The 27251-nt window shown below is 50.8% G+C and overlaps 2 protein-coding genes and 1 long non-coding RNA gene across 6 annotated transcripts; 2 read left to right on the forward strand and 1 right to left on the reverse strand.

Annotated features, from left to right (window-relative positions):
- The first annotated feature begins 693 nt into the window (after positions 1 to 693).
- On the forward strand, positions 694 to 7533 carry SERPINE1 (serpin family E member 1). 3 transcript variants are annotated; one of them, XM_055410130.2, is made up of 9 exons: positions 694 to 852; positions 1504 to 1775; positions 2421 to 2654; positions 3196 to 3390; positions 4016 to 4214; positions 5316 to 5416; positions 5543 to 5629; positions 6704 to 6787; positions 7129 to 7533. In XM_055410130.2, exons 2-9 carry the CDS (start codon positions 1505 to 1507, stop codon positions 7164 to 7166), a joined length of 1209 nt encoding a protein of 402 aa, XP_055266105.2. In that variant the 5' UTR covers positions 694 to 852; position 1504; the 3' UTR covers positions 7167 to 7533. The 3 variants fall into 3 exon arrangements, with proteins under 3 accessions (XP_055266105.2, XP_055266107.2, XP_055266106.2); XM_055410131.2 differs by having other exon boundaries at positions 701 to 852; positions 1465 to 1775; XM_055410132.2 differs by lacking the exon at positions 5543 to 5629.
- Positions 7534 to 13669: 6136 nt separating this feature from the next.
- Positions 13670 to 21132, reverse strand: LOC129545660 (uncharacterized). 2 transcript variants are annotated; one of them, XR_008683737.2, is made up of 5 exons: positions 16903 to 17997; positions 16682 to 16806; positions 14521 to 14674; positions 14066 to 14168; positions 13670 to 13806 (listed from the first exon to the last, which is right to left on the reverse strand). It is a non-coding gene; the product is annotated as an uncharacterized LOC129545660 (long non-coding RNA). The 2 variants fall into 2 exon arrangements; XR_016036581.1 differs by lacking the exons at positions 16682 to 16806; positions 16903 to 17997 and adding an exon at positions 20582 to 21132.
- Positions 20326 to 26853, forward strand: AP1S1 (adaptor related protein complex 1 subunit sigma 1). Its single transcript, XM_055410129.2, has 5 exons — positions 20326 to 20452; positions 22344 to 22522; positions 23360 to 23468; positions 24713 to 24850; positions 26134 to 26853. Exons 1-5 carry the CDS (start codon positions 20450 to 20452, stop codon positions 26179 to 26181), a joined length of 477 nt encoding a protein of 158 aa, XP_055266104.1. The 5' UTR covers positions 20326 to 20449; the 3' UTR covers positions 26182 to 26853.
- Positions 26854 to 27251: the final 398 nt, after the last annotated feature.

Here is a 27251-nt window from a genome sequence, read left to right on the forward strand (position 1 = left end):
GGTAAGCCACCACCCCACCCAGCACACCTCAAAACCCAGCCAGACAGAGCTGTTGACACAAAGAGAGCCCCAGGGGCACTGGGAGAGTCTGGACACGTGGGGGAGTCAGCCCTGCATCACCCAAAGGCGGGCAGGCGGGCAGGCACTTGGCAGAAAAGAGAGAAAAGACGGGAGGGAATCCTCATGTCCTAGACAGTCAAAACCCAGACAATCAACAAGGCATGCTCTGTGCCCTCTGGCTTCTGGGATGCAGCCAAAAGGAGGGTGGGGTGTTCTTCCCAGTTTAACCAGCGATGGACAAGGAATTTGCAGGCCCTTGAGCTTCTTTGATAATTATGCACTGATCTGATTCTCCCAAGGACAAAGAGGAAGTGTAAACTCTCCCCACTCTGAGCTCTGGGGAAGGTAAACACCGGGTGCCAGGGGTCAAACTGGCTTAACATCCTGAGACCGAGGGCAGCAAGATCAAGGGTGGCCCTGGGGCCCAGGCAACCAGGGTTGGCTCAGTTGTTCCAGAGCCCTCTCTCTCTCTCACGTACACACACGGATGCCTCAGCAAGTCCCACAGAGGGAGGCGCTGAGGGGGCCCCCCCGGGCGGCCCGCCGATCAGACGGACTTCCCCAGCCAAAAAGTGGGCGGTGCCGAACCATGAGTTAATCGACTTCCGGCTCGCATCTGGTATAAAGGGAGGCAGCAGCCTGCCGTGGAGTAGAGCTGCTTCTGCCTGAAGGGCCCAGAGCACCGTCCAGAGAGCCACACCCCCTCTCCAGTGGAGGAAGGGCTCCCACCGTCGACACCCGCAGCGGCAGCAGGAACAAACCGTCCATCCCAAGGCACTTTGAGAAGTTCAGGTAAGAGCAAAGCGAACCGTCTCCATCTCCGTACCTCCAGCTAAGGCAGAGAACTCCCGTCTGCAGAGTCCCTTCTGTCCGTGGTCCCCAGTGTTCCTCTTTCTGCCCCCGACCCGGAGACCTGCAGCCCTGAGTTGACCCCCGTTACAGCGGTGATCACAGGGGAGCCGGGAAGGTGGTCAGGACGCCCCAACAATCCCACCACCCAGAAGCAAGGGCCTCGCCTCTCTAGGACCCTCTGCATGGAAAACATTACCCCCTTCCCAGGTCAGGAGAGGGGTTTTTCACACCTGCTAACTTGAATAAAACAACAATTGTGAAAGCATTATAAAAGAATTAGGAAGGAAGCATCATGTAAATCACAGATATTATTATAAGTTAGCCTTTCAGCCTCCTGGAAGGGAAGGGAGATGCCACCGGGCTCCAGATTCCCACAGGTGAAAACACACTCAAGATTCCCCAGGGCTGAGACAGAGGGGGAAAAGGCTCAGGATCTAAACCCACTGCGGTTTCTATCTTGCCCGCTTGTTCACGTAGCACATGCCAGCGGCACACATGGGAGCCTGGCCCTGGCTGAGCTGCCATCACCCTCCTCCCTCTCTGTCCTTTCAGAACTATCCACTTCATCCAGTCTTTTCCCACTGATTCCAGGATGCGGATGTCTCCGGTGTCTGCTTGCCTCGCCCTGGGCCTGGCTCTCATCTGTGCTGAAGGGTCTGCCTCCTACCAGCGCCAGTCTCCGGTGGCCAGCCTGGCCACAGACTTTGGAATGAAGGTGTTTCAACGGGTGGTGCAGGCCTCCAAGGACCGCAACGTGGTTTTCTCACCCTATGGGGTGGCCTCAGTCCTGGCCATGCTGCAGCTGACCACAGGAGGAGAAACCCGACAGCAGATCCAAGAGGCAATGCGATTCAAGGTTGAAGGTGAGAGATGACGGGGCAGAGTGGGAGGCAGGCACTCAGGGAGTCTTCCCAGGACAGGGGTGTAACGAACCAGAAGCAGAGGGAGGTCTCACCCCGGCTTAGTGAGCCAACTCCTGTCCTGCCACAGGAATGGACCACTGCATCTTCTTCCCACCACTTCCTGTGTCACTTGGCTCTTGGCTAGTCACAAGGTGTATGAGCCAGTGGATCTGGTGTAAAGTGGCCCTGCCTCACTACTCCTGCACTTTGTGATCTTAACCCTGCTGAGCCTCAGTTTTCTCATCTGCAAAATGGGGACAGAGTATCCACCGCATGGGGCTGTTATAAGGATTAACTCCAAAATGATGCCTGTGAAAGGCCTACCTAGCATAACTATTACTGTTAGTAAAAGAAGAAGGTTAGGGTTTATAACTTAAAAGCACATAAAAATATTCTAAGCCAAAGCAAGGGTTAGGACTCGTGATTTTTGAGGAAAAGAGGGAGATGCAGGAGGGATTAAGATTTGGAATGAAATCTCCCTTCAGAGACCTTTGGGGGAGCAGAATAGTCCTGTCCATGTGGTCAGGTTTGGGGGAAGTTGGCCCTGCTGGGAGCCCTGGGTTCAAGAGGAGCTTAATGTGTCTTTCCCTCCCTGTTTTGGCCCAGAGAAGGGCATGGCCCCTGCCCTCCACCGACTGTACAAGGAGCTCATGGGGCCGTGGAACAAGGATGAGATCAGCACGGCCGATGCCATCTTCGTGCAGCGGGACCTAGAGCTGGTCCCTGGTTTCATGCCCAACTTCTTCAGGCTGTTCCATACCACGGTCAAGCAGGTTGACTTCTCTGAAGTGGAGAGAGCCAGGTTCATCGTCAACGACTGGGTGAAAAGACACACAAAAGGTGAGCAGGCAGAGAAAGGAGGCCAGTCCTGAGGGCCTGCAGAGATTGGGATTCAAGGCTCAAGTGTCCCGACCCCTCCCTTCCAGCACCTTCTGCTCTGTAGACAGAAGGTCAAGTGCTTTAAGAATCAAATCATCTTGTGTTTTCCATAACTAGACTTGCCCTCTGAACCACCTCTAAAGGCATCCCTAAAAAGTACTGTGAGATGTTACAGGACCAGTAATAACCCATGGTGTGGGGCAAACACAGTCCTTCAAGATTACAGCTTAGGGAACAAAGTAAGGGGAGACTTACGTTTCCAGGTCTGATCCTAGACAGGATCCCAAGACCAAGACAGTATGGTGAGCCGGAAGGCTTTCTGGGACACTTAGGAAGATGGAATGGGTTGAAAGCAGCTAGACCGGTTCATTAAACCTTACCCAGTCCATCTTCGGACGGGATCCCTTCTGACACACGTCCGTTTGAGGACTGGGAGCTCAAGGGAACCATCTAAAAGGATTAAAACAATATCCAGCCTCCTGATCACCTCGATTTCCCATAGGCATGATCAGCGACTTACTTGGTGAAGGGGCTGTGGACCAGCTGACACGCCTGGTCCTGGTAAACGCCCTCTACTTCAACGGCCAGTGGAAGATGCCCTTCCCAGAGTTGAGCACCCACCACCGCCTCTTCCACAAGTCCGATGGCAGCACCGTCTCTGTGCCTATGATGGCTCAGACCAACAAGTTCAATTACAGTAAGTGCAAGACTCTCCCTTCCCCAGGTCCCACAGTGACTGAACCTCATCCCTGGGGTGGTCCCCTCCAAGGGAGGAGAAACCCTAGAACACACCCCAGCTGCGACGAAGACTTCCCAAGTAGGCGATGTGGGGATTATCGGAGCGGCAGAAAGTAGCTTGTATCTTGTGCAAGATGAAGCTGAAATCCAGAAATTACCTTAGGATCCCACTTGACCACTTGATACCATCTCTCATCGTCATGTGGTTCTGCTGTGATAACCTGGGCTTCCCAAATCCTCCTTGGGAAGAGCTGTGTGAAGGCTGAGATTCAGGAGTTGGGGATCGGAATGAATCCATAGCTGGAGATTGGGGAGAAGGGTGTGAAGGTAAAGAAGGCCAACCAGAGACAGAGAACTCCCAGGAGACACAGTGAATTGGCAGAAGAGAAGGCAAATGGAAATAAAAACACTGAACAGGGCATGGTGGTGGGGGTGGGTGGGTGGGGAGCCTCAAAAGCCAGGATGGAGAGCAGGCTTCCAGAGAGGATGGAGGGGCCAGGAGGACTAGTGGGAAAGCCATCTCCGGGTTAGAATCAACAGGAGCCGGGGCTATTGCCAATGCTCCATCTTGGGATCTTTCCCAGCTGAGTTTACCACCCCCGACGGCCGTTTCTACGACATCCTGGAATTGCCCTACCACGGGAACACTCTCAGCATGTTCATTGCCGCCCCCTATGAAAAAGAGGTGCCGCTGTCTGCCCTCACCAGCATTCTGGATGCTGAGCTCATCAGCCAGTGGAAAGGGAATATGACCAGACTGACCCGCCTCCTGGTTCTGCCCAAGTAAGCCACTCCTCGCACTAGTCCCCTCTGCCTCCCCCTCCCTGCTCCTCTGGCGCCCTGCTGTTGCCACACACTCCCCCCCACCCCCCGCCCACGTGGAGCTTCCCAAACCTGACCTTTGCAGGGCAGCGAGCTGCTGTGTGGGTGTGGATGGGACACGCTCTGGCCTGGGTTTGATTAAGATTCCGCTCATCTTCCCTCTTGCAGTGGAGGGCAGCGGGGGTGGGGGGGGAGCTTTTCGAGACCATGCCACGCCCACCACCCCCTGAATACCCAGCAAAAGCTAGCCAGAGGAAGAGCCGGAGAGATGATGAGAGGTGGGGGCCGGGGAATACATTGGTCCTCACCCTTTTATGAACAGCCCTCACTCCCACCTCCATCTCTTCAACATCCACACGATGGAGACAAAAGAAATCACTTGTGCAGATGAAGCAAACCTGAACTCTGGCTTCTAGCTGGCTTGCCACGAAGCAGATTTTAAAAACTCTTCTGCAGAAGTGAAGAGGGTGCTGGAGGCTGAGGCTGGGTCCATTCCAGAATCATGGGGAAGCCTCCCACTATGCCGACCCCACATTTCCAGATGCCATAATGCCAGGCTTAGGGAAAGAGGACAATTTAGTTGGTTAGCACGCCCTCTCTTTCTCTCTCTCTCTCAAAGAACGGAGGTAATTAGTCGTGCCCTGATGGGAGGCAGAGCGAGCTCCCCAAAGCCTCGCTGCTGGAGTCCTCTTTGGGCTCAACTCTCAGAAACACAAGCTACAGACTAGGTTTCTGTTCAGCTAGCCTTTGCAGGGGAATTTGCCCTTCCCCACTCCCACCCCAGTCAGACTGAACACAATTGTGCTGCAACCACTGCCTCATTTGAGGAAAGTAATTAGTCAGAGGTTTGAGGGGGTGGGGAGCTTGCAGAAGAAATGTTCATTAGTATCAGTACCTTCCCAGCAAGGAGAGAGACCTTGCCAACAGATTTGAAAGAAAAACAAGCCTCCCACTTCTGCGTTCACATCAGTCCCCCTCCTGTCGGTCTATGTGTGTGTAGGGGACCAGGGATACCCAGTAAGGCTAGAGGTGGCCTGAGCTGGAGCTGTCTGCTGTCTGCAGGTTCTCCCTGGAGACTGAAATTGACCTCAGGAGGCCGCTGGAGAACTTGGGAATGACCGACATGTTTAGGCCAAGCCAGGCGGACTTTTCCAGTCTTTCAGGTAAGAGGTTTCCTTTTCCCTTTCTTCCCCTGGTGGACAGTGGGGTCCCCCAGAGGACAGAGGAGCTTCCCCTCCCCACCCCCGAGGACCAAGGCTAATGCGCTCTGGCGTCCACCTCCCTTTCAGATCAAGAGTTTCTGTACGTGTCGCAGGCGCTGCAGAAAGTCAAGATCGAGGTGAATGAGAGTGGCACGCTGGCGTCCTCCTCCACAGGTGAGCCAGGCTCAGCTGAGGCCTGGCGAGTCTCAGCCCCAGGCTTCCACAGGGGCCATGATCTGGTACTCACACCCGGGGTGCACCGGGAAGACCCCACTGCCCTGGTCTATCTACCAGGCCTCTCCTGGTAGAACAGGGCTTCCTGTGTGGAGAGCATTACCATTACCTGATCCCACTAGAAAATGGGCCTGCTTTCCCAGGACCCCTTTCCCTCCCCACTGGCTCTGAGGTCCCCCTGAATGGGAGGTCCTGGCTTGCTCTCAGAGTGGCCAGTCGACTTAAAGGTGCTTGCTTCTGACATGCCTTGAAAGAGTTTAGATGAACCTGCCTTCGAGTGAGCGGGCTTCCCTTATGGTTCAGCTGGTAAAGAATCCGTCTGCAATGCAGGAAGCCTGGGTTTGATCCCTGGGTTGGGAAGATCTCCCGGAGAAGGGAAAGGCTACCCACTGCAGTATTCTGGCCTGGAGAATTCCATGGACTGTATAGTCCTTGGGGTCGCAAAGAGTCGGACACGACTGAGCGACTTTCACTTTCACTACTTGAGCGAATAGCTGCTAGATCTCTACCCAACTGCCTTAGAGGACATCCTGACACTGTTAGGGTTCATATTACGGGCTCAGTAGTCATGGCATATGAGCTCAGTTGCTCTGAGGCTGGTGGAATGCTCCTGGACCAGGGATCAAGCCCGTGTCCCCTGCTTTGGCAGGCAGATTCTTATGCACTATGCCACCCAGGAAGTCCCTCCTTTGATTATTTGGCTTCCCAGGTGGCACAGGGGTAAAGAATCTGCCTGCCAATGCAGGAGACGCAAGTTTGATCCCTGGATTGGGAAGATCCCCTGGAGTAGAAAATGGCAACCCACTCCAGTATTCTTGCCTGGAAAATTCCATGGAAACAGGAGCCTGGTGGGCTACAGTCCACCATGGGGTTGCAAAGAGTTGGATATGACTGAGCACACACGCACCAGGAAACAACAAAGCCTCCCAAACCACCCACCCCCAGCACTTGTGACCGATCCAGGCGCCAGCACCCGTGTCCCTCTGTTCTAAGATTCTGTCCTGTCTCTTCCAGCCCTTATGGTCTCAGCCCGAATGGCCCCCGAGGAGATCATCATGGACAGACCCTTCCTCTTCGTGGTGCGGCACAACCCCACAGGTGAGCCAGGGACCCGAGAGACCCCGCCACTCTCGGCACCCCCTCCCCATTTTCCTGGACTCGGGTACCATCCACACAGGTGTAGACGCCCCCACTTCCCCCAAGAGGACTCCAGGCAATGAATCACGGCTGTGTTCCCCTTCCACTTCTTGGAGGGGAGTGCTGTCTCTCCAGACAGGGTGCTCGTCTGTCCCTCAGTCCCAGCTTAGTCACTGGAGCAGCTGTGACTCTGAACACTCACTCACGTCCCCATTATCTCCGTCCACCCATAAACACCGAGCTGGGTGAGCTGTCCCCCGCCTCCCCCCAGTTCTCATCTCCTGTGATGCTTCCGCCTTCAGGAACCGTCCTGTTCATGGGCCAAGTGATGGAACCCTGACCATGGGGAAGGCAGCCCTCATCTGGGACAGAACTGGAGATGTCCAAGAGGAAGAAAGTCTGGAGCAAAGAATTTTTATTAATTCATTTTTCTGGAAAAAGAGAAGATGGTTTTTTTTTTTCCCATGGTAAATTCTTTTGAATCTGCCTCTTAGACCTAACTTTGGGCTCTCTCAGGAGGGGCAAAGAGGACCTTTGAGTTAAACCCTCCAATGGAGACCCTGGGAGAGACTGGGAGGCATAACACCCAACCGGCCTCCCAACTGGACTGCAGGACTCCCAGGATCGCTGGCCCAGCTGCTTCTGCCCATTGCTCTGCCTGTTCGGGTCTTGGGTCCTGGATCCCATCCGAGGCCCTGGTAGGATGGATGGCATCACAAGGTTTACACGAAGGAGCTTTTGTGCGCTCGCTAGAAATGTGTGTCCGGTCACATTGCCGTCACTCTTGCACTGTCTGCCACTGCTGAGAAGGCTGGCAGCAGGCCCGAGAAGGCCAAGGCAAGAAACACCTTTTCATGCCAAGGTCCATCCTCCCCCAGCTCTGAGGTTCGAGACCCACCCAGGCCTGGCTGCTCCCTCCCCAGGAAACAGTGTGCATATATTATTTTGGAGTGCAGGTGACTTGTTTACTCAGAGAAGCAGTTTTCTGCTTCCCACAAACTTTATATCGCAGAAACGGAAGGAGAGAGACGAGGTGTGTGCCTGGTTCTTGGCTCCCATCTCCTGGTGGGGAGGGTGAGATGCCAGGGGTGTGCCTGGATATTTATCACATCCTTGTCCTTGCGCGCTTGGGAGAGAGAAAGTTCTACCGAGAAAACATGGTATTTAACCTTGTTCACCGTGTTCCCTTTGGGGGAGTTTGTCACTGCCTCTCAGGAGAGGCCCCTTGACTGGTCCTCCCCTCCACCAGGTGGCAAGCCTCACGGGGCTCACACTGCCACCTGGTGGTGGCCCAACGCCCCCGCGCCTCTCCTTTGCTCGATCTTCCACCCGATGGAGCCGCAGTCCCTGGCAGGACCATCCAACTTCGGCTCACTTTTAGGGACCCAAAGGATCTGGCGGGTGAAGGGAGACGGAGTGGTTTCAAAATTTTCCAATATATTTAGGAGCAGGAGTGCAAGGGGCTCCACGACCTAGCAGGACAGAACTTTCCCCAATTACAGGGTGACTCACAGCCGCACTGGTGACTCACTTCAATGTGTCATTTCCGGCTGCTGTGTGTGAGCGGTGGACACGTGAGAGAGAGGGGGAGAGACAGCGAGCTCAGGCTTAGTTACCTCCGGCAGATGATCTTTCTGAAAGCCAGCTAGCTGAGGGGGTACAGACAGGACCGATTTATTGAAGAATTGCACGTAGATGTTGAATGGATGTAACCTAATAGAACCCTAATCATCCCGCTGTGCCCTTCAGTGAAAAATCTTCCTTCTTTGTGTGTATGGTTTTTTTTTCTTTTTTCATGATGCACTGGACAGTGACAGCCACACTCAGTACCCCCACTTGTGGGGTCCATGGCTCTTGAAATTGCTTTTTCACTTTTGATATAGAAGCAAGTAAAAAAAAATGTTTTTATTTAAAAAAATGATAAATAAATAAAAAGAATATTCCAAAATAGTCCCTGGCCTTGACTTTCCTTGTTTCGCAGAGCATAAAATCCAGACCCTATCAGTTCACAGACCTGATGAACTGGGATCTTTAGGAAACGCATACCCACAAGGGGCAAGGCACACTGACCTGTCCTGGGTGAATCTGCAGGGCTGGCCACCGGGGCCTGCAAGAAGACCCCGAGGGACACATCGTGTAGGATGTGCTTCTCCTTTTGGGCCTCATCCTCAAAAAGAAAAGAGGGACTTCCTTGGTGGTCCAGTGGTTAAGACTCTGTGCTTCCACTGCAGGGGGGATGGGTTCGATCTCTGGTTGGAGAAGATCCCACATGCCACCTAGAATTGGCCAAAAAAAAAGGAAAGAGTGTTCCCCAGACACCTGCCACCCACCCAGACACCCCTTTTTACTGTCCCTGTCACTTCCTATTCTGTTCATTTTTTTCCCCCACCAAATGTTCCCATCCTCCCTGTACCTACCCTACTCCCCATGTCTCAAAACAAACCAAATCCCTTTCCTCCACCCTGGATTCCCAGTGGATCCAGTCAACATCGTCACTCTCTACTTGGCAAGCACTCCCCTTCCTTTTTCCTGGCGTGTAAGAGTGCGTGCATGCATGTACGCTCTTTAATTCGGGGTATGTTATCCTCCCCACCCCGTCGACATACCAGGTTTTTTGAAAAAAGGCTCTTTTGTTACATAGATTGTTAATATCCTCCTTAAAATGTTATCCTGAACAGTCCTTTACTGTCTTCTTCCAATATCTTGAAGGCTCTTGCCAGGGGACTTTCTTCCCCCAATTATTTTCCATTTGTATATTCCACAGGAATTTTTAAATGGAAAAAATGCCAAGAACTAGCTGTCACAATTGTGTGCTCTCCAGCTCCAGAGCCCTAAAGATGGGACTGATAGACCCAGCCCCCCTGGAAGCTTGGATCATGTCTTAATAGGAACCCATTCTTGTCCGGGGGCTGTTGGTCAAAACATTGTCTGATAGTTAAGCAGTAGTGAGCCTTCCATCACCGGATGTGTTCAAGGACAGCCAAGATGGACCTGCTAGTGGGCATCATTCAGCAGTCAGGGTAGAGGAGGTGATTTTTTTTTTTAATGATAAGGAATTCCTGCTCATACTAAGACATTTGAACAGTTTGAAGGGGTAGAAGTGGACTACTGATTGACATTTTGTTTGCTGGCTTAAAAAATATATCATTGTTGTTACCACCAATGCGGAGATGGACATCCTTGTACCTTCATCCCCGTCCATGTGAGCTCCCACATCCATAAGATAACTTCCTAGCAATGGGATTAAGTGTCTTTTAAGAACCTCCCAATCCCACAAGTGTGTGATTCTGGTCACACAAACATCTTCAAATAGTATACAAAACAACTTAAAGTGACCATTTTGCCTGGTACGAATCTTACCTTTTCTGAAGCTTAAAAAATCCTTCACAACTTTTCTAAATAAGTGCACTGCCATGAATAAAGACAGACTTTAGGACTTTCCTGGTGGTCCAGTGGCTAAGACTCTGAGCTCCCAATGCGAGGGGCCTGGGTTCGATCCCTGGTCGGGGAACTAGATCCCACATGCCACACCTAAGTTTGCCTGCCGAAACTAAAAAGATCCTGCATGCCGCAACCAAGACCCAGCGCAGCCAAATTAAAAAAAAAAAAAAGATAAGACTTCAGACCTTGAACTAAAAGAAGCGTCACATTATAATTTTCCCTAAAATTATGTTCGCCGTGGAGCAAACTTTGATAATAATGTTTTGGAGAGTCAATCCAGAAAGGGTCTTTATTCATCGCCTTCCTCCTCAATCATTCAGTATGTACTAAGGCTTTCTCGCTACCCTTCCCCTGCCTGTGTCCCTCCCAAGGGTCAGTCCAGGGGCATCCTTGGGTGCCTCCAACACAGTGTACTAGCATGTTCCGAGGAGATGTGGTTGTCACGTCTCCTCCTTGTGGATCCCTCTCTTTACATTTCAGGCTGTCTTGTCTCCCATGAGGCTGTTGCAGTAAGAGGGGCCCCACAGTGCAATCGAGCCTGGAGGGGAAGTCTTCTTTTCTCTTAAAAAAGCCAGCGGGAATCAGGGCAAGACCCAGAAGAAAGAGGCCAAGGGTGAGTAGCTCCCCAAACCTACTCTCAGCTTTATTCCTGTTTTTTATTAAAATTTATGTTACTAATAAACTTGTTATTTCTGGCTATGCTGGGTCTTCGCTGCTGTGCTCGAGTGGGGGCTACTCTCTATTTGCATAGCACAGACTCTAGGCACTCATTTAGTAGTTGTGGCACGTGGGTTTAGTCACCCCAAGGCATTTGGGATCTTCCCGGACCAGGGATTGAACCTGTGTCCTCTGTACTGCAAAGCAGATTCTTAACCATGGACCTACCATGGAAGCCCTTAAAATTTATTTTGTCATTTATTTGGCTCATTGGGTTTTAGTTGGGACTTCCCAGGTGGTGCTAGTGGTAAAAGAAACCATCTGCCAATGCGGGAGACAAAAGATGTGGTTTTGACCCCTAGGTCAGGAAGACTCCCCCTGGAGGAGGGCATGACAACCCCATCCGGTATTCTTGCCTGGAGAATCCCATGGACAGAGGAGCCCGGCGGGTTATAGTCCATGGGGTCACAAAGAGTCGGACACGACTGAAGCGACTTAGCAGGCACGCACCGGTCTTAATGTGCACGCCCATGTGGCACATGGGAGCTTTCCTTGTGGTGTGCAGGCTTCTCTTTACTTGTGGCACATGGGCTCTAGAGTGGGCTGGCTCAGTAACCCCATGGTATATAGGATCTTAGTTCCCTGACCAAGGATCGAACGCGCACCCCCTGCATTGAAAGGCTGATTCTTAACCAGCTGGACCGCCAGGGAAGTCCCTACTCTCAGTTTGTATGAGAGATTCTCTCTTTTAACCTCACTGACTTCTCCATCTTTCCTTTCCTGTTATCACCGTGCAATTGACAAGCCTGGCAGGGCCGAGATATGACTGCAGAACTAGCAGGGAGAAAAGGCCATAGAGGTCATTTGGCCTCTTCCGAGCTGGCTTAGACCACAGACACAAAGCCTAGACGTGGCGTCATTTAGTTAACAAGATACTTCTATAATGAGACCTGTGCCCCAAACTTCAGCTGGTGCCAAAGCATCCCTCCTACTTCCTGCCTCCTAAACAGATCCTGCTTTGGGCTCACAGTGGGTAGCTGCGCTCATGAAGGCAAAAGTCCAAGAATTCAGGGCACCAGGATCCAGATTTATCTTTTGTCCTCTTTATACCCTGAAAAGATGACCGATATCAGGCGCTGGGCTAGTTGTTGAGGAGTTACCCATCTGAAACAGATCTGCTTAGAAACCACACGAGCCTCCTTTTTCTGCACAAGATGCTGCTTCCAAAAGCAGGACACACTGTAGCCTTAATTCTGCAGGATGTAGTTCAAACACTGTCCATACACGCTGAGAAGGCTCAGAAGAAAAGAGTCCTTCAGAAAGGACCTCTTCACCACCAAGGGAGTTCGCTCCAGGAAGTGCCCCAGTTAACAGCCCCTTTTGCTCTTCTTGGATATTTTGAGGACAAAGAGGGGATGCAGCCTCAGAGTGCAAAGCCAGCCCTCCTTGGCTTCACCTGGGCCCCCTCCGTGGCTCTTCCAACCCACCCTTCCTCTATTTCTAGGGATGAAAACCCACAAGACCTGCCCTGCCTCCATCGTTAAACTGCCGATTTCCTGCTCATCTCACCCAGTGGAAATTTTGTCTGCCCTCGTATAGGCAATGGCTATGGATTCTATAAATCCCTCAAAAGTAAAATGACTCTGTCAGCGGGAAACTTGTCAAGGAGACACCATCTGTTTTCCAAATCATTTTTTAAAGGCGGTTCCTCAAGTGAGTTTCCTTGTGCTAACCGTTGCAGGCACTTCTGAGAGAAACAGGAGTTGAATCACTCGCCCCAGGCTTCCGGGCATTACGCTGCACCGCCTCTCTGTGACATCAGTGAACCCAGGTTGTCCTGAACACACAGGAGGGCTCAAACACAGCCAGGGTCCAGGCTGCTGCCCTCATGTGTCCGTCACCAGGGCATCCCGCCGGCACACCTGTGCCTTTCCAGCTTGAACACCAGCGTCCTGAATGCAGCCTTTTGTCCCCTGGCCACCAGAGGTCGCTTTGACTCCAGTGGAAAGTTTCTGAAGCAAAGCAACTGTGGCTTCCACCATCATCTTGCCAAGTTTGAACTGCAATAAATTTAACACGTTTTTCTTTAAACGTGTCTGTATACTGGGGGCTATGAAGCACTTTTTTGTGTGCGAAGCACTTTTAAAACTGAGCACTTTTAAAACTGTTTCTTATTATCAAGGTACAGGCATACCTTGGAGATACACACCGTAGGTTCCAGAATCTCGAAATAAAGCGAGTCACACAGATTTTTCCGGTTTCCCAGTGCATGTAAAAGTTATAGTTATACTGTGCTGAAGCCTATGAGGTGTGCAATAACATTACGTCTAAAAAAATGTATGGACTTTACACAGTTAAGGACATCTTGCTGTCTGTGACAACACGGACGGCAGGAAGTTGAGGGTATTCTGCTAAGTAAAGTAAGTCAAAGAAAGACTAACACTGTATGGTTTCCTTGTTTGTGGAATCTAAAAAACAAAACCAAGAATAAATGAAAGGAAAGAAAACAAAACAACACTCACAGACACACAGAGCAGATTATCTATTTATGAGAGGGGAAGGAATTTGGAGGGGAAAAAGATTTAAGGGGGTCAATTTTATGGTGGTGGGGCATTAACTAGACTTATTGTAGGGGTCACTTTGTCGTGTGTGCCAATATCGAATATTATGTTGTACACTTGAAACTAACATAATGTTGCATACCAATTCTACCTCAAAATAAATAAGAAACATGTATGGACTTTATAAATACTTTATTGATAAGAAATACTAACCATCATCATTTTAATCTCTCTGCTGGTGGTAGGTCTTGCCTTGATGGTGATGGCTCCTAACTAGTCAGGGTGGTGGTTGCTAAAGGCTGCGACGGCTGTGACGATTTCCTAAAATAGGACACCAACGATCAACTGCATCGATTGACTCTCCCGTTCACAATTTCCCCGTAGCATGCAATACTATTTGACTGCACTTCACGTACAGCAGAACTTCTTTCAGAATGAGAGGCAGTGCCCTCGAACCTTGCCGGGGCTTTATGAGCTAAGTTTATGTAACACTGTCATTGCTTTCTTGTCACTTCAGCCTTCTTCACAGCGGCAGCACCAGGAGTAAATTCTGTCTCAAGAAACTATTTTCTTTGCTCACCTGGAATAAAAGACTCTTCATCCATTAGTTTTATCGCAAGATTATAGCAGTTCGGTCACATCTTCAGGCTCCGCTTCTAGTTCTCTTGCTTTTTCCACTGCATCTACAGTAATATCAAAGGTCGCAGGTCACCAAAACAAAGATCATAGTAATTTAGAAGTTTAAAATATTGCAAGAATTACAAAAATGTGACACAGAGACGCGAAGTGAGCAAATATTGTTGGAAAAATAGTGCTAATAGGCTTGTTCAACATGGGGTTGCTATAAACCTTCAACTCATTAAAAAAAAACCTCAGTATCCGTGAAACACAATAAAACAAAGCATAATAAAATAAGGTCTGCCTGCATCTACAGAGAACAGACACCTAAAAGCTGAAACGTTGCGCGTGTACTGTGTGATCAGTCGCTCAGTTAGTCGTGTCTGATTCTGTGCAACCTCATGGACTGTAACCCACCAGGCTCCTCTGTCCGGGGAATTTTTCCGGCAAGAATACTGGAGCGAGTTGCCATTTCCTCCTCCGGGAGATCTTCCCAACCCAGGGATGGAACCTGTGTCTCTTGCATCTTCTGCATCAGCAGGCCTCTTTCAACTGTGCCACCTGGAAGTCACTGCAAAAATGGTTGAAAGGAGCATTGTAGAAATAGTCACTGGGGTCTAGACTGGAGTGCAAAGGGTCATCAGGACTGGCTGCTTGGTTCAGACTTATAGGAGGAATAAGAGGGATTTGGGTCTGTTGGGAGGGAATGGCAGGGCATTCCAGAAAACAATGTGAACAAAATCACAAAGAAAAATAAGTAATAGCAAGGTAGGTTCAGGTCACCTGAGAATGAAGTCCCAAGTCACCAGGGTGGTTTTCAGACTGCTGCCTCCCTCCTCTGATAACCTAGCCAGTAGATTTCCCTTTTCTTCATACACATTCTCATAGTCTAACCAAGCAGTCTGATCTTTGTCCCTTGAACAGCCATGCTTTTTGTTACCCTTCATGTCCAAGGCTTAGAGTCTGCAAATTGAGAAAAAGGTAGCTGGGAAAACAAGAGATGGGATGGTTTCAGGGGAAGGGAGAAGGAAGGTACTCATTTGTGGCAAAGGAAGTTTGAGATGACAATGGAACTTTTCGGTGGGGGAATCCAGTACATTTATTCAAAAAATGGTGGCACCTGCTGCGTACCAGGCACTGTGCTCGGCAAAGGAGAAACAGAAAATGAAGCCCTGGTGGTCCAGTGGCTAAGACTCCACGCTCCTAATGCATGGAGTGGAACCGAGGTTCCACCTCAGGTTTAAGGAACTAGATCTCACCTGCTGCATCTAAAAATACTGCCTGCCATAACAAAGAGCTGGTGCAGTCAAATAACCATTTTTAAAAGAAAAAGAAAATGAAGACAGCTTGTCTTCCAGCGGGAATAATAGATATTAGATAGGTACTACTATTTAGAAATTAGAATTTAGCATATTTGGGGTGAGAAGTAAGATGTAAATGTCTAGGACTTCCCTAGTGGTCCGGTAGTTAAGAGTCTACCAGCTGCCAATGCAGGGGACTCAGGTTAGATCCCTGATCTGGGAAGATCCCATGTGCTTCGAGACAACAGCCTGCGCACCAAAATTACTGAGCACGAGCTCTGGAGTCTCTGAACCACAACTGCTGAAGCCCGAGGGCCGCAACAAGAGAAGCCACTGCAATACGCACCACAACGAGAGGAAGCGCCAGCATAGACAAAAATAAGTGAATAGATGAAAAACATTTTTAAAAATCTAGATGAGGTAACCAGGCACACCAGTCATAACTGAAGTCAGTCAACCAGCACTGTGACAGGTTGTAAAGAAATAAGAGATGAGTAAGACGCCATCCCACGAGGCGCTTCCAAACCAGCTGAACAGGTGGGGCCAACTCACATGTGTGGTCAGCGGACGATACAACCTGATTACCAAGTTTACCAATCAGAGTCCTGGGTTACCGGGGACTGAAACCAACTCTGGCTAAATGAAACACAAAAGGAAACTGGGGAGCTCAAGGAATTGTCAGGAGGGCCAGAGAACCAGCAGAAGGTCTCATGCTAGAGACAGTGGCCCAAATCACAAATCATGGGATGCCTACGTGGTACCCCTTGCTAGCACAGGACGCTGCCATCTATGCCACTCCACCTGCGCCCTAGGTTTTGTCCTCTGACCCTCTGCCAGAATTCAGAGGTATTCAGGACCCTTCAGAATTCAAATTCAATACTTTGAATTCAGAATTCAAAGTATTCAGGACCCTAACCTGTCCTCATTACCCCATCCCCACCTCATTCCCTCCTAGATCAAAGTCCAGGTTGGTGCATGGATTGGTCGAGTCCAGCAGACAGGCTCATGCTGTGGGCACAAAAAGCAAATTCAAATGCTACACTGCGAGGTTGTGCTGTTTCCCCAGGCATCATAATGTGAGGATTCCCAAACCCTAGGAAGGGGGTTTAGAGCCAGGGAAGTGAAAAGGAATGGCAAACATCTACCACACAAAGTATTCAGGACTCTTAGGAACAGCATACGATAAGGTCCCAGTTGCTTAGTTAAAAAAAGAAGAAGTTAAAAAAAACCCCAGAGATGACTCCAAATGACATCATCAGAGAACAATGACTACTTACAGAATGAGCCAAAAATGGTTGCAGGGAGCATCATCATAAGACGGAGACAGACAGATCACAGACTCAGAAACGAAAGGCTTCAGGGGCCATCTGGATCCGCCTTACACCCACTACAGGAACGACTTCTACAACCAGATGAGGGAAGGCTCAGGAAGGTGTCAGCATGGGCTTTGCCAGATAATAATACAAACACCAATCATACCTATGAAGGAGAATCTCACCTCTTCTATTTTTCCATTTATATAAATGGCACCACTAATCCTTCAGATTCATCTTTGATTCTTCTTCCTTCTCTACTTAGATGAGTTCGCAACTTCAATTGATTGGCCCATTACAGGTATCTCTCAAATTTGTCCAACTCCATGGGCTTCCTTCATAGCTAAGTTGGTAAAGGAGACCCCGGTTCTCAATTCCTGGATTGGCAAGATCCACTGGAGAAGGGATAGGCTACCCACTCCAGTATTCTTGGGCTTCTCTTGTGGTTCAGCTGGTAAAGAATCCACCTGCAATGCAGGAGACCTGGGCTCAAACCCTGGGATGGGAAGATCCCCTGGAGAAGGGAAAGTATTCTGGCCTGGAGAATTCCATGGACTGTATAGGCCATGGGGTCCCAAAGAGTCAGACACAACTAAGTGACTTTCACTTTCACTTTTCATTTCATCTTTGTGTCTAGATTTCAAAAACTGCCTCCTAGACTGGTAGTCCCCAACCTTTTGGGCACCAGGGGCCAGTTTCATGGAAGGTAATTTTTCCATGGATGGCTAGGGGTGGTTTCGGGATGATTCGTGCACGTTACAATTACTGTGCACTTTATTTCAATTATTATTACATCAGCTCAATGTAATGTATTATTACATTACATTAAATCATCAGGCATTAGATCCTGGAGGTTGGGGACCCCTGTCCCAGATGATCTTGAAGTCTTCCATTTGTTCTTTCAAATTGTCCCTATATTCAGTTCAGTTCAGTTCAGTTGCTCAGTCGTGTCCGACTCTTTGCGACCCCATGAATCACAGCACGCCAGGCCTCCCTGAGTTCACTCAAATTCATGTCCATCGAGTCGGTGATGCCATCCAGCCATCTCATTCTCTGTCGTCCCCGTCTCCTCCCACCCCCATTACTATAAGATTAACCTTTTGAAAATGTTTTTACCAAGTTATTCACCAGCTTGGACAATCATAATGACTCCCAACTTCCCACTGCATCAAATCCAAACTTAGCTGCAGATACAAGTTTTTTGGAGCCACTAACTCATAGATTATCTATGTATATCATTCACTAACAATGAAGAAACGTAGTCCATCTTCTAGCTAGTTTAAAACACTTAGGTCTATGATTCTACATGAGCAAAACCCATATGTCTAACAATTCTCTCATGAATCTTATCTTCTCTGAAGCTAGGCACAGCATGTTGAGATAAGGAATTCTAGAAAATGCCATCTTTTCAAGGAGTGTCGGAGCTTACATCTCTGGGTCTTCCCCACTTCTTCGGGCTGTTGCCTAGATCTCTTCTTTGCCTTATTGCTTATTACTTCTTTATAAACAGCCTTCTCTTCTCCCCCATGAGCGCATTTTATTATTTTGCCTTCTGTCCTTCTTACACACTCTCATCCCTTCTTTTCACTCTGTAACAAAGTACCCTTTCTAACTCTAACAACTTACCTTATTGATGTTATTTCTGACCTAAAAAAATAACACCAAGATAGTTCAGCCAACATCTATGCCATTGGCAAGCCTATGACATAGGCAGAGGAGAAAAGGACATGAAAAAGAAAGGATGACGAAAAAGTACTAGAAGAAAGAAGTTGGGAAAAGCAAATAGTAGTAATTACTACTTTTATTGATATTACAATATCAACTATTGACAATGTTTCAGATACTTTCTGCTGCTGCTGCTGCTAAGTCACTTCAGTCGTGTCCGACTCCGTGTGACCCCATAGACGGAAGCCCACCAGGCTCCCCCATCCCTGGGATTCTCCAGGCAAGAACACTGGAGTGGGTTGCCATTTCCTTCTCCAATGTGTGAAAGTGAAAAGTGAACTATCCAGCCTCAAATCAGACCTGCAAGGTTGGTATTGCTATCTTCATTTTTTAAATGAGGAAATGGAGGTTTAAATGACCCACCTGAGACTGTACATCAGGTTAGGGTCAGAGACCAGATTGCATCGCAGGTGAATTAAGCCCACCCTCTTGCAACTAAAGCATATGACCTCCATAAAAAAGAGTAAGAAGAAAAGAACACAAAGTGGAGACAGATAGGGCCTCACCAACAATTGCTTCAAGTGCTACTCAAAAATAATAGCATCATTGCTGCTGCTGCTAAATCACTTCAGTCGTGTCCGACTCTGTGTGACTCCATAGACGGAAGCCCACCAGGCTCCCCCTTCCCTGGGATTCTCCAGGCAAGAACACTGGAGTGGGTTGTCATTTCCTTCTCCAATGTGTGAAAGTGAAAAGTGAAAGTGAAGTCACTCAGTCGCATCCGACCCCCAGCGACCCCACGGACTGCAGCCCACCAGGCTCCTCCATCCATGGGATTTTCCAGGCAAGAGTACTGGCATCATTAGTTACCAACAATTGTCTAGAAATATACCATTAAGCTTTTGGCATGACAAAATTTAAGATTTCCTCTTATCCATGTATATGCAAAGTCCTTTAGCGTGTGGACACAAACACTCACACTTGCAAATCCTCTCAAAACACATGTATTGCAATTTACCTCCATCTCATCTTTACACTCGTGTCTGGGTTACACTGTCCCTTTTTAGCTTTGACCCAAGCTAACTTTTCAAGATTTTCTTTATTTCTTCCTCTTTCTTTCCTCTTAATCATGTTTCTCATCCTCTTCCTTCCATCACTTTCTATCAGCTTCTCCTCTTCTCTTTCTATTTCTCGTCTGCCTCATTACCTACACCTTTCGCTTATTTTGAGTGTTGTTGCATCTAGCAGGTTCTCAGTAGATATCTATTTTGAGCTCCATACTTTTCTCATACCTGCCCCAACACCACCTTTTGTCTTTGCCTTCCTCGTCATTCCTCCTTCTCTACAGATAGTTTCCACCCTGCTCCCTCTCAATCGCCCACATCCCTTCCATTAAATCGCCCTGCTGCTGCTGCTGCTAAGTCACTTCAGTCGTGTCCGACTCTGTGTGACCCCATAGACGGAAGCCCACCAGGCTCCCCCGTCCCTGGGATTCTCCAGGCAAGAACACTGGAGTGGGTTGCCATTTCCTTCTCCAATGTGTGAAAGTGAAAAGTGAAAGTGAAGTCGCTCAGTCGTGTCCGACCCTTAGCGACCCCAAGGACTGCAGCCTACCAGGCTCCTCCATCCATGAGATTTTCTAGGCAATAGTACTGGAGTGGCTTGCCATTGCCTACTTCCTCACAAACTCCAGGGATCATCTTATCCACCTCTCACCCCTTTTCCCGCCTTTTTCCCCCTAGGTTCTAAAGCTCGAGGACCTCATTGTCCTCCTCCCCCATCTTCCAACCAGCCCACAAGACAGCCTTGTTACCATGACGACAGGGCTACTCGAAGCTGAAGTCAAGGACCTGGTTGCCATGGCCACCGCTTCTCCGACTCCGGCCCCGCCCGCGCGCCCCGCAGCGTCGGCGCCTGCGCAGTACGCAGCGCACGGATTCCCGGCGCCCCGGCGGACGGGGCGGGGCTTCAAGCGAGAGGGAGGGAAGGAGGCGAAAGGGTAAGAAAGGGAGTGGAGCTGGCGCCTACGGTGGCCGAAGAGGGACGCGCAGGGCCGGAGGCTGCAGGATGGTAGGCTGTGCGAAGAGGGAGGGGAGGGGGGACCGAGGGGCGTGGGCTGTACCTGCAGGGGTCCTTGGGGGCTGCCCTCTGTGTGAGCCGCTCTTTTCCTTCCTCCAGTTCTCAGAGGCCCTGACTTACCTGGGCGGGTGGGCGAGCCAGCCTCGGAAGGAAGAGCAGCTGGAAATGGCTTTCGGGAGAAGCGGCGGGGAGTGGGCGCATTTGTAGGGCCAGAGGGAGGTGACTAGAGGGCAGCGGGACCATCCGGAGCCAGGGGGAGCGCGCGAGTCGCGATCTCAGGGGTCCGATTCACTGCCGCAGGGAACTCGCGCGAGGAACGGGGGCTCGGGGGCCTGCTGGCGGACGGAGGCGGCGGGGTCGCCTGTCTCCGAGACCCTCCGTCCACGTGCAGCCCAGAGTGGAGCGGCGGCCGGCGGGGAGGGCGGTGTGTGGGAGGGGATCGTTCCGGGTGCGAGGAGTGGACGTCCTGCCTCGGTTTGTCGTCCTGCCCACCTGGAGGCGGGGATGAAGTGGGGGAAGCTGGGTGGGCTCGAGTTTTGCTCTCTGGGACCCAGGCTTTGGCTTCCCGGCTCCGGTGCTCTTGGCTCTCCGCCCCCCTACCCTATCGTCTCTCCGGAACGCAGGCCTTCCGTCTTCCTGCTCCCTGGCCCACCCTCCCATCCTAGCCTCCTTTGCACCACTCTTTTGCCCTCCGGCCACGCTAGCAGCGCTTCCCCTTCCCCGCTAGCAAAAAATACAGTTCTCTTGAATTCTGATCTGTAGCCGTCTAGACTAGTAGTGTTCCACACACCCAGGACTCCAGCCCTGGTGGCATACACGGAGAGAAGAGCTACAGGGGGAGGGAGATGACTCCAGGATGTGGCCTGGAGCCCCCACCCCCTAGAAATGGGAAACTGGGGGTACACGGGGTAGTGAGAGCTCTGCACGTCTCCCCGCTCCACCTCCTGTGCTTGTTCCAGGAACATTCCCTAGGCGAGCCACCCAGAATGGCTGGGTCCAAACTGAAGAACTGAAAGGGAAATTGATCACCTGGTATCTGGGAAAGTGTGGGCGTGTTAGGGAGGCACCCTAAAAAGAAGGAAAAAGGAATACCTCTGGCTGTATGCCTGGATGGCTGAGTAGAGTGGAGGGTGGTGGAATCTAGGGGGTCCTGGTATCAATTGCTAACATGAAAGATATCGCTGGGCATAGGAATGGAGGGCAGAGTGTTGGGGACATTGGCTAGGGTGTATGGCTAGGATGGGGCAGAGGGCTGAAGTAGCTTCTTGGAAAAAAAATACCTGATTTTAGGATGGTGTGGGTAGAAAGAGCAGGAAAGAAAGCAAACATTTTGGCATCAACTAAGGGGTTGCTCATCACTGTGCTAGCATTTTACCCACCTTTGGAGACCAAGTTTAGGAAACAGTGGAGTCAGGGAATAATAATGACATCATCATCATCATAATCATAATAATAATGACATCCAAGGTGTTATAGTGCTTATTTCGTGCCAGGTGCTATTTCCTATGTCAGTTCCACCTAACAACTCTGTAAGGTGGGTACTTTTATTATTTCCATCTGACACACAGGGGAACTGAAGCCCAGAGACATGAAGTAATGCCCAGGGCAAATTTCTCAACTAGTAGAGCCAGGATTCAAACCCACACGACAGACTCAGAAGCTCTGACGCCCCCTCCAAGGAAAGGCACTTGCTGATGGGAATACCCAGTTGATCAGAAGGGCTGATGTTTTGAAGAAAGTAGGGTCTGTGAGGAGAGAAGAGTTGAATGGGAAGAGTTTGGGACTCTGATTTTGGAGGAAACAAGCTCAGAGAATCAAAGCTCTAAACCTTGGCTCTGACTCCTCCTTCCTCTCCCTACCCACCCCCCACCCCCACCCCCAGATGCGATTCATGCTGCTGTTCAGCCGGCAGGGGAAGCTGCGGCTGCAAAAATGGTACCTGGCCACCTCAGACAAGGAGCGGAAGAAGATGGTTCGGGAGCTTATGCAGGTGGTTCTGGCTCGCAAGCCCAAGATGTGCAGCTTCCTGGAGTGGAGGGACCTCAAAGTTGTCTACAAGAGGTGACTCCTCACCTACTTTCAGACCTGCCTGGATCCTACCTGATTGGGGTCTGGGATGGGTTCACCTGGCTGAGAAATAGACAGTCCCGTAGTCTGGCAGAGGTTCCCTGGTGGCTCAGACAGTAAAGAATCTGCCTGCAATGCAGGAAACCTGGGTTCTATCCCTAGGTTGGGAAGATCCCCGGGAGAAGGGAATAGCTATCTGCTCCAGTATTTTTGCCTGGAGAATCCTATGGAAAGAGGAGCCTGGCAAGCTACTGTCTAGAGAGTCGCTAACACTAACTAACTAGGTCTGGGAGAGCTGAGAGCTAAGGACATCTGGAAGGCAGTGATGAACTCCAGCCAGCCTTTACTTTCCAAATTCACCTTGAAGAGAGTCTTGTTCCCTGTTGGTTTTGCTCAAGCCTGGTGCCTACTTCATGCACCTACCTCTGTCTCAAAGGCCCGATCGTACTGATTGCACACACCCCTTTGCAGCCTCACTGAACAATCGTGGACCCTATGCCACTTTCCCAATACACACACCCACAGACACACCAACCCTTTGTGGTTCCTCCTCTGAGCAGGTGAATTTGTTGGCTCAGGTTTTTGCTGAGTCAAACTGAATGGGTCAAAGGTCAAGAGGGAAAGAGCTTGTGTCTTTGCCTGTGTTTATGAGAGGCACTAAGAGACACAGTGGGTTATTATTTGCTTACCCTGGAGCCACCCCGCCTATGTCCAGTAAGGACACAGATCAAGAATGGGGGAAATGGGAGGTTCGGGCACAGAATGCCTGGGTCCCGAAGCAGCCCCGGCTGCACTCCCAGCCATCCATCCCTCCTGTGTCCCTGTCCTCAGATACGCCAGCCTCTACTTCTGCTGTGCCATCGAGGGCCAAGACAATGAGCTCATCACGCTGGAGCTGATCCACCGATACGTGGAGCTCCTGGACAAATACTTTGGCAGCGTAAGTCTCTCCACCCACCCCAGTTTCCGCGCCAGCAATCCCCTTTTTCTACCAGACTCTGGGACCCTTCCAGTCTCTGTCCTGACTCGGGAGAGGGGAAGTTGGAACAGTGAGAACAGTAATTAATCTCCCTCTTTAAGCCTTAAGCCTATTAGCCATGCCTCTTAACCAGCCCCCCTCGGGAGAAGGGTGGGAACCAGAATCTGCCACTTAAGCAATCCATCAAGAGCTCAGCTCAAACTTTCCACACAAGGACAGAGGCCACGTTCAGATAGTATCAGTGGTTCCTGACCTTGAGTTTGCTTTGGAGTCTTCTGGAGAGTTTTTTTTTAAACAATAGTGATGCCTGGGTATCACCCCCAGAGATTCTGAATGAACTGATCTGGGCTACAGCCTGAGCACTGGCAGTGAGCTCATATCTTAGACGGGGAATAGTAATAACTCCGTAATTTGTGTTTCACAGAACAGTTTACAAAGAGCTTTCAGGTTCTCCTGTTTGCTCCTCATTCCATGAGTAGGTGTTGGTGTCTCCATTTTTGGAAGAGAAAACAGACTCAGAGAAGTTAAATGGCGTGTAGAGTTAGCTGGTTTCCTTCTAGACTTTCCTGGCTCAGCAGTAAAGAATCCTCCTGCCAATGCCAGAGATATGGGTTTGATCCCTGGGTTGGAAAGATCCCCTGGAGAAGGAAATGGCAACCCACTCCAGTATTCTTGCCTGGGAAATCGCATGGACAGAGGAGCCTGGCAGGCTACAGTATATGGGATCACAGAAGAGTCAGACACAACTCAACTAAACTAAGAGTTAGCTGGTTAGTGTCAGAGTGTGGCCTAGAATTGAACTCATTTACTCTGTGGTCCAGAGTCTCCTTCCCTGCCCTGTCACAGCACCTGGGGGTGCGGGGAGTGGGATGGGGATGGGTGGGGAAGCTGACCCAACCTCTGGTAGGATTTGTGTCATAGATTTAGGGGAGAAGGCAACAGGAGTCAGGGTCAAGTGTAGACTTGAGCAACGAATATCTCATGATCACAGAGGAAGAGGCAAGAGAAGGAGAAGGAAAAGCCGAACCCAAGACGAAAGCCTCGGGGTCGGGAGGATGTAGACCTGGGGCAAGAATCCAAGGTGGAGAGAAGTGGTCATGGAGGCCACAGAGCCAAGGTGGGGCAAGAGCTGGGGAGGCCGGGGTGCAGGTGAGGGGGGAGAGTGCACCTTGACCCTCACCTCTGCCTCCTCCCCTGGCCCCCAGGTTTGCGAGCTGGACATCATCTTCAACTTTGAGAAGGCCTACTTCATCTTGGATGAGTTTCTGATGGGGGGAGACGTCCAGGACACCTCCAAGAAGAGTGTTCTGAAGGCCATTGAGCAGGCGGACCTGCTGCAGGAGGTACGGGTCCCGGACAGTGAGGAGGAGGAAGAGGACCGTGGCCGAGGGCACCCTCCCTACCCTGGACCCCTCACCTGTGGACCCCAGCTGCCCCCTTCCCGCCGCTACCAAAATGGCCCCCCTCCCTGTGGCATCTGGCCCCCACGCTGCCAGGCAGGCCAGCTGGCCCTCAAGCCCTGACTGCTCAGGGTAGGAGGTAGTGGGGGTGGCAGATAGCCCGCCTGGACCAATTCCTCCCCCTCCTTCTCCCAAGACCCAGAGTGTCTCATCCCAGCCAGATCGCCTTTGTCCCACACTTCTCTTGGCGTTTAGGGTTGCCCGGAGAATTGGAGAAGGGGCACACAATAGGTCATTCTTTTTCTTCCCTGGTGTCTTCCCTTTTTTTAAAGCACACACACATACTCAAAGCCTCTGCTGCTGAGAAGCAGGGTTTTTCCCTGGGGATTTGCGGTTGGGGTCGAGGGCACCTGGTTGTTGATTCTTTCTTCTATCCGACACCACCGCCCTCACCCCGTTACTGCCTGCCCCCTCTCTGCTGTGCCACTGCTGAGCCTTGGTGCAAGGAGATGAGTCACCGGAACCTGCAGTGATGAGCAAGCCGGCCTGAGCTGGCTCTGAGGAGGGGGAGAGGGGGCGGGGCTCATCTGTGCAGCAGCAGAAAGGGTAAAATCCGACTTGCCACCTCACTGGTCTAGCTCCCCCATCACACACACACACACACACACACACACACACACACAGGTGCCCTGGCACTCACACACCCACCCTGATACTAGTGCTCTGCTCAGACCCTTATGACTCATCTCTCTGCAGTCTGGTCCACCTTTCCTCGGGGACCGATTCCAACTTCTTACTGCCTCCCCCCGACTCTGGAGGGGAAAAAAAAAAAAAAGGTCCCACCCAACCATCTGCCACCTGCAGCCCTGGGAAAGCAGGTTTCCCAGCCCCCCAGCCCCCATCTTACTCCCTTCCCTTCAGCTAGTAAGGTCGAGCCCCCTGCTCACCAAGCTCCTGGCTTTGGGTTCTCTGGGCGGTGGTGGACTCAATCTGGTTGCCTCAGTTGGCTCTACAGGGCGGTCTCAGGAGACTGGGGAGCTCCCCTGAAGGGTCCCCAGCCATTCCAGCCTTGGGCTTACTTGGGCTTCTCTCCCCTCTCTCTCGTGTCTCTCTGTGTCCCCCACCCCCACCCCGTCTGCCCTTGTGGTTGCTGCCCTCCCCACCCCCCACCCCCACCCCGTCTGCCCTTGTGTCTCCCCATCACCCTCTGCCTGTCTCTGCTTTAGGAGGATGAGTCGCCACGCAGTGTGCTGGAGGAGATGGGTCTGGCATAGCCCTCACCCCGGGGCCGAGTGGAGATGTGGGGATCTGGTGGAGAGGTGGGGCATCGGTGGCCCTTTTCTTCTTGGTGGGACCCAGCTGCGCCTGCTCTGCTGCCTCACCTTTTCTGCAGTGAGCTGTGGGCTCAGGACCCTCAAACATTCCCTTCCTCCACCCCCTACCTCCTGTTTCCCTTTTTCCCACTGAAGGTTTTAAGGAGCTAGGAGGCAGGAAAATGTGACCAAGTCGGGGGTGCTATTTGGCTTTCATTCCCTGCCTTTGAAGAACCAGTGTCACCCCAAACTTTACCCCCCCTTATAACTGTAAATATATAAATATGTCAGGTTAAAGGGAAAAGGTTTTCAGGGCTCTTCTCTTCTCCCTGCCCCATAACCTACCTCCAGCCCTCCCCGCAGCCAGCTGGGGGTGGCCTCTCTGCCTGGGAGGGGGACTTCTGTGTCTCCAGAGGGAAGTCCTTTTCCCTCATCTGCCCCTCCCCTTCCTTCTTGCCTGCAGTGAGGCCTCTGTCCAGTGCCAGGGGAGGAACAGCATAGTTAATTTTTTTCTAACCTTGCTACTTTGAGGGAAGGGAGGGCTGGGGGGAGGGCAGGCTTTACAGAAGACTGGGCCCTGTCCCTCCTTCACTCTTCTTAAATTCTGGGTGAGGCAGGAGCTAAGGGGGTGGGGTGGGGAAAATGTCTGATTCTTTTTCCTTCTCTCTGAAATAAAAGGAAAAGCATTTCTGGACTTTGGCTTGCTTAGGCTCTGTGAAGGAAGGCAGGGCTGCTGGGATCAGTGAGGACAGAAACGGAACCCTGCCCATTCCATTCCACTCTTCCCTGGAACTAGGATTGCCAGATTTAGGGCAAAAAAAAAAAAAAAAGGAGGACACCCAGTTCAATTTCTTATAATAATGAATAATGATTTTTGAGGATAAGTATGTCCTATGCAGGGCTTCCCTCTTGGCTCAGTGGTGAAGAATCCGCCTGCCAATGCAGGAGACCCAGGTTCAATCCCTGAGTCAGGAAGATCCCCTGGAGAAGGGAATGGCTACCCACTCCAGTATTCTTGCCTGGGAAATCCC

This window comes from Moschus berezovskii, chromosome 27 (genome assembly GCF_049115385.1).
Source record: "Moschus berezovskii isolate FMDL1 chromosome 27, NW_MosBer_1.0, whole genome shotgun sequence".
Lineage (NCBI taxonomy): Eukaryota > Metazoa > Chordata > Mammalia > Artiodactyla > Moschidae > Moschus > Moschus berezovskii.

What these genes read in the sequence shown, in the direction of transcription:
- AP1S1 (XM_055410129.2), top strand. An exon ending in CTCAAAGTTGTCTACAAGAG is followed by an intron (nt 22,523 to 23,359) that starts GTGACTCCTCAC and finishes CCCTGTCCTCAG; the next exon opens with ATACGCCAGCCTCTACTTCT. An exon ending in AGGCGGACCTGCTGCAGGAG is followed by an intron (nt 24,851 to 26,133) that starts GTACGGGTCCCG and finishes TCTCTGCTTTAG; the next exon opens with GAGGATGAGTCGCCACGCAG.
- SERPINE1 (XM_055410130.2), top strand. Translation starts at nt 1,505, where the DNA reads ATGCGGATGTCTCCGGTGTCTGCTTGCCTCGCCCTGGGCCTGGCTCTC. An exon ending in CGCCTCCTGGTTCTGCCCAA is followed by an intron (nt 4,215 to 5,315) that starts GTAAGCCACTCC and finishes TGCTGTCTGCAG; the next exon opens with GTTCTCCCTGGAGACTGAAA. An exon ending in GCTGGCGTCCTCCTCCACAG is followed by an intron (nt 5,630 to 6,703) that starts GTGAGCCAGGCT and finishes TGTCTCTTCCAG; the next exon opens with CCCTTATGGTCTCAGCCCGA.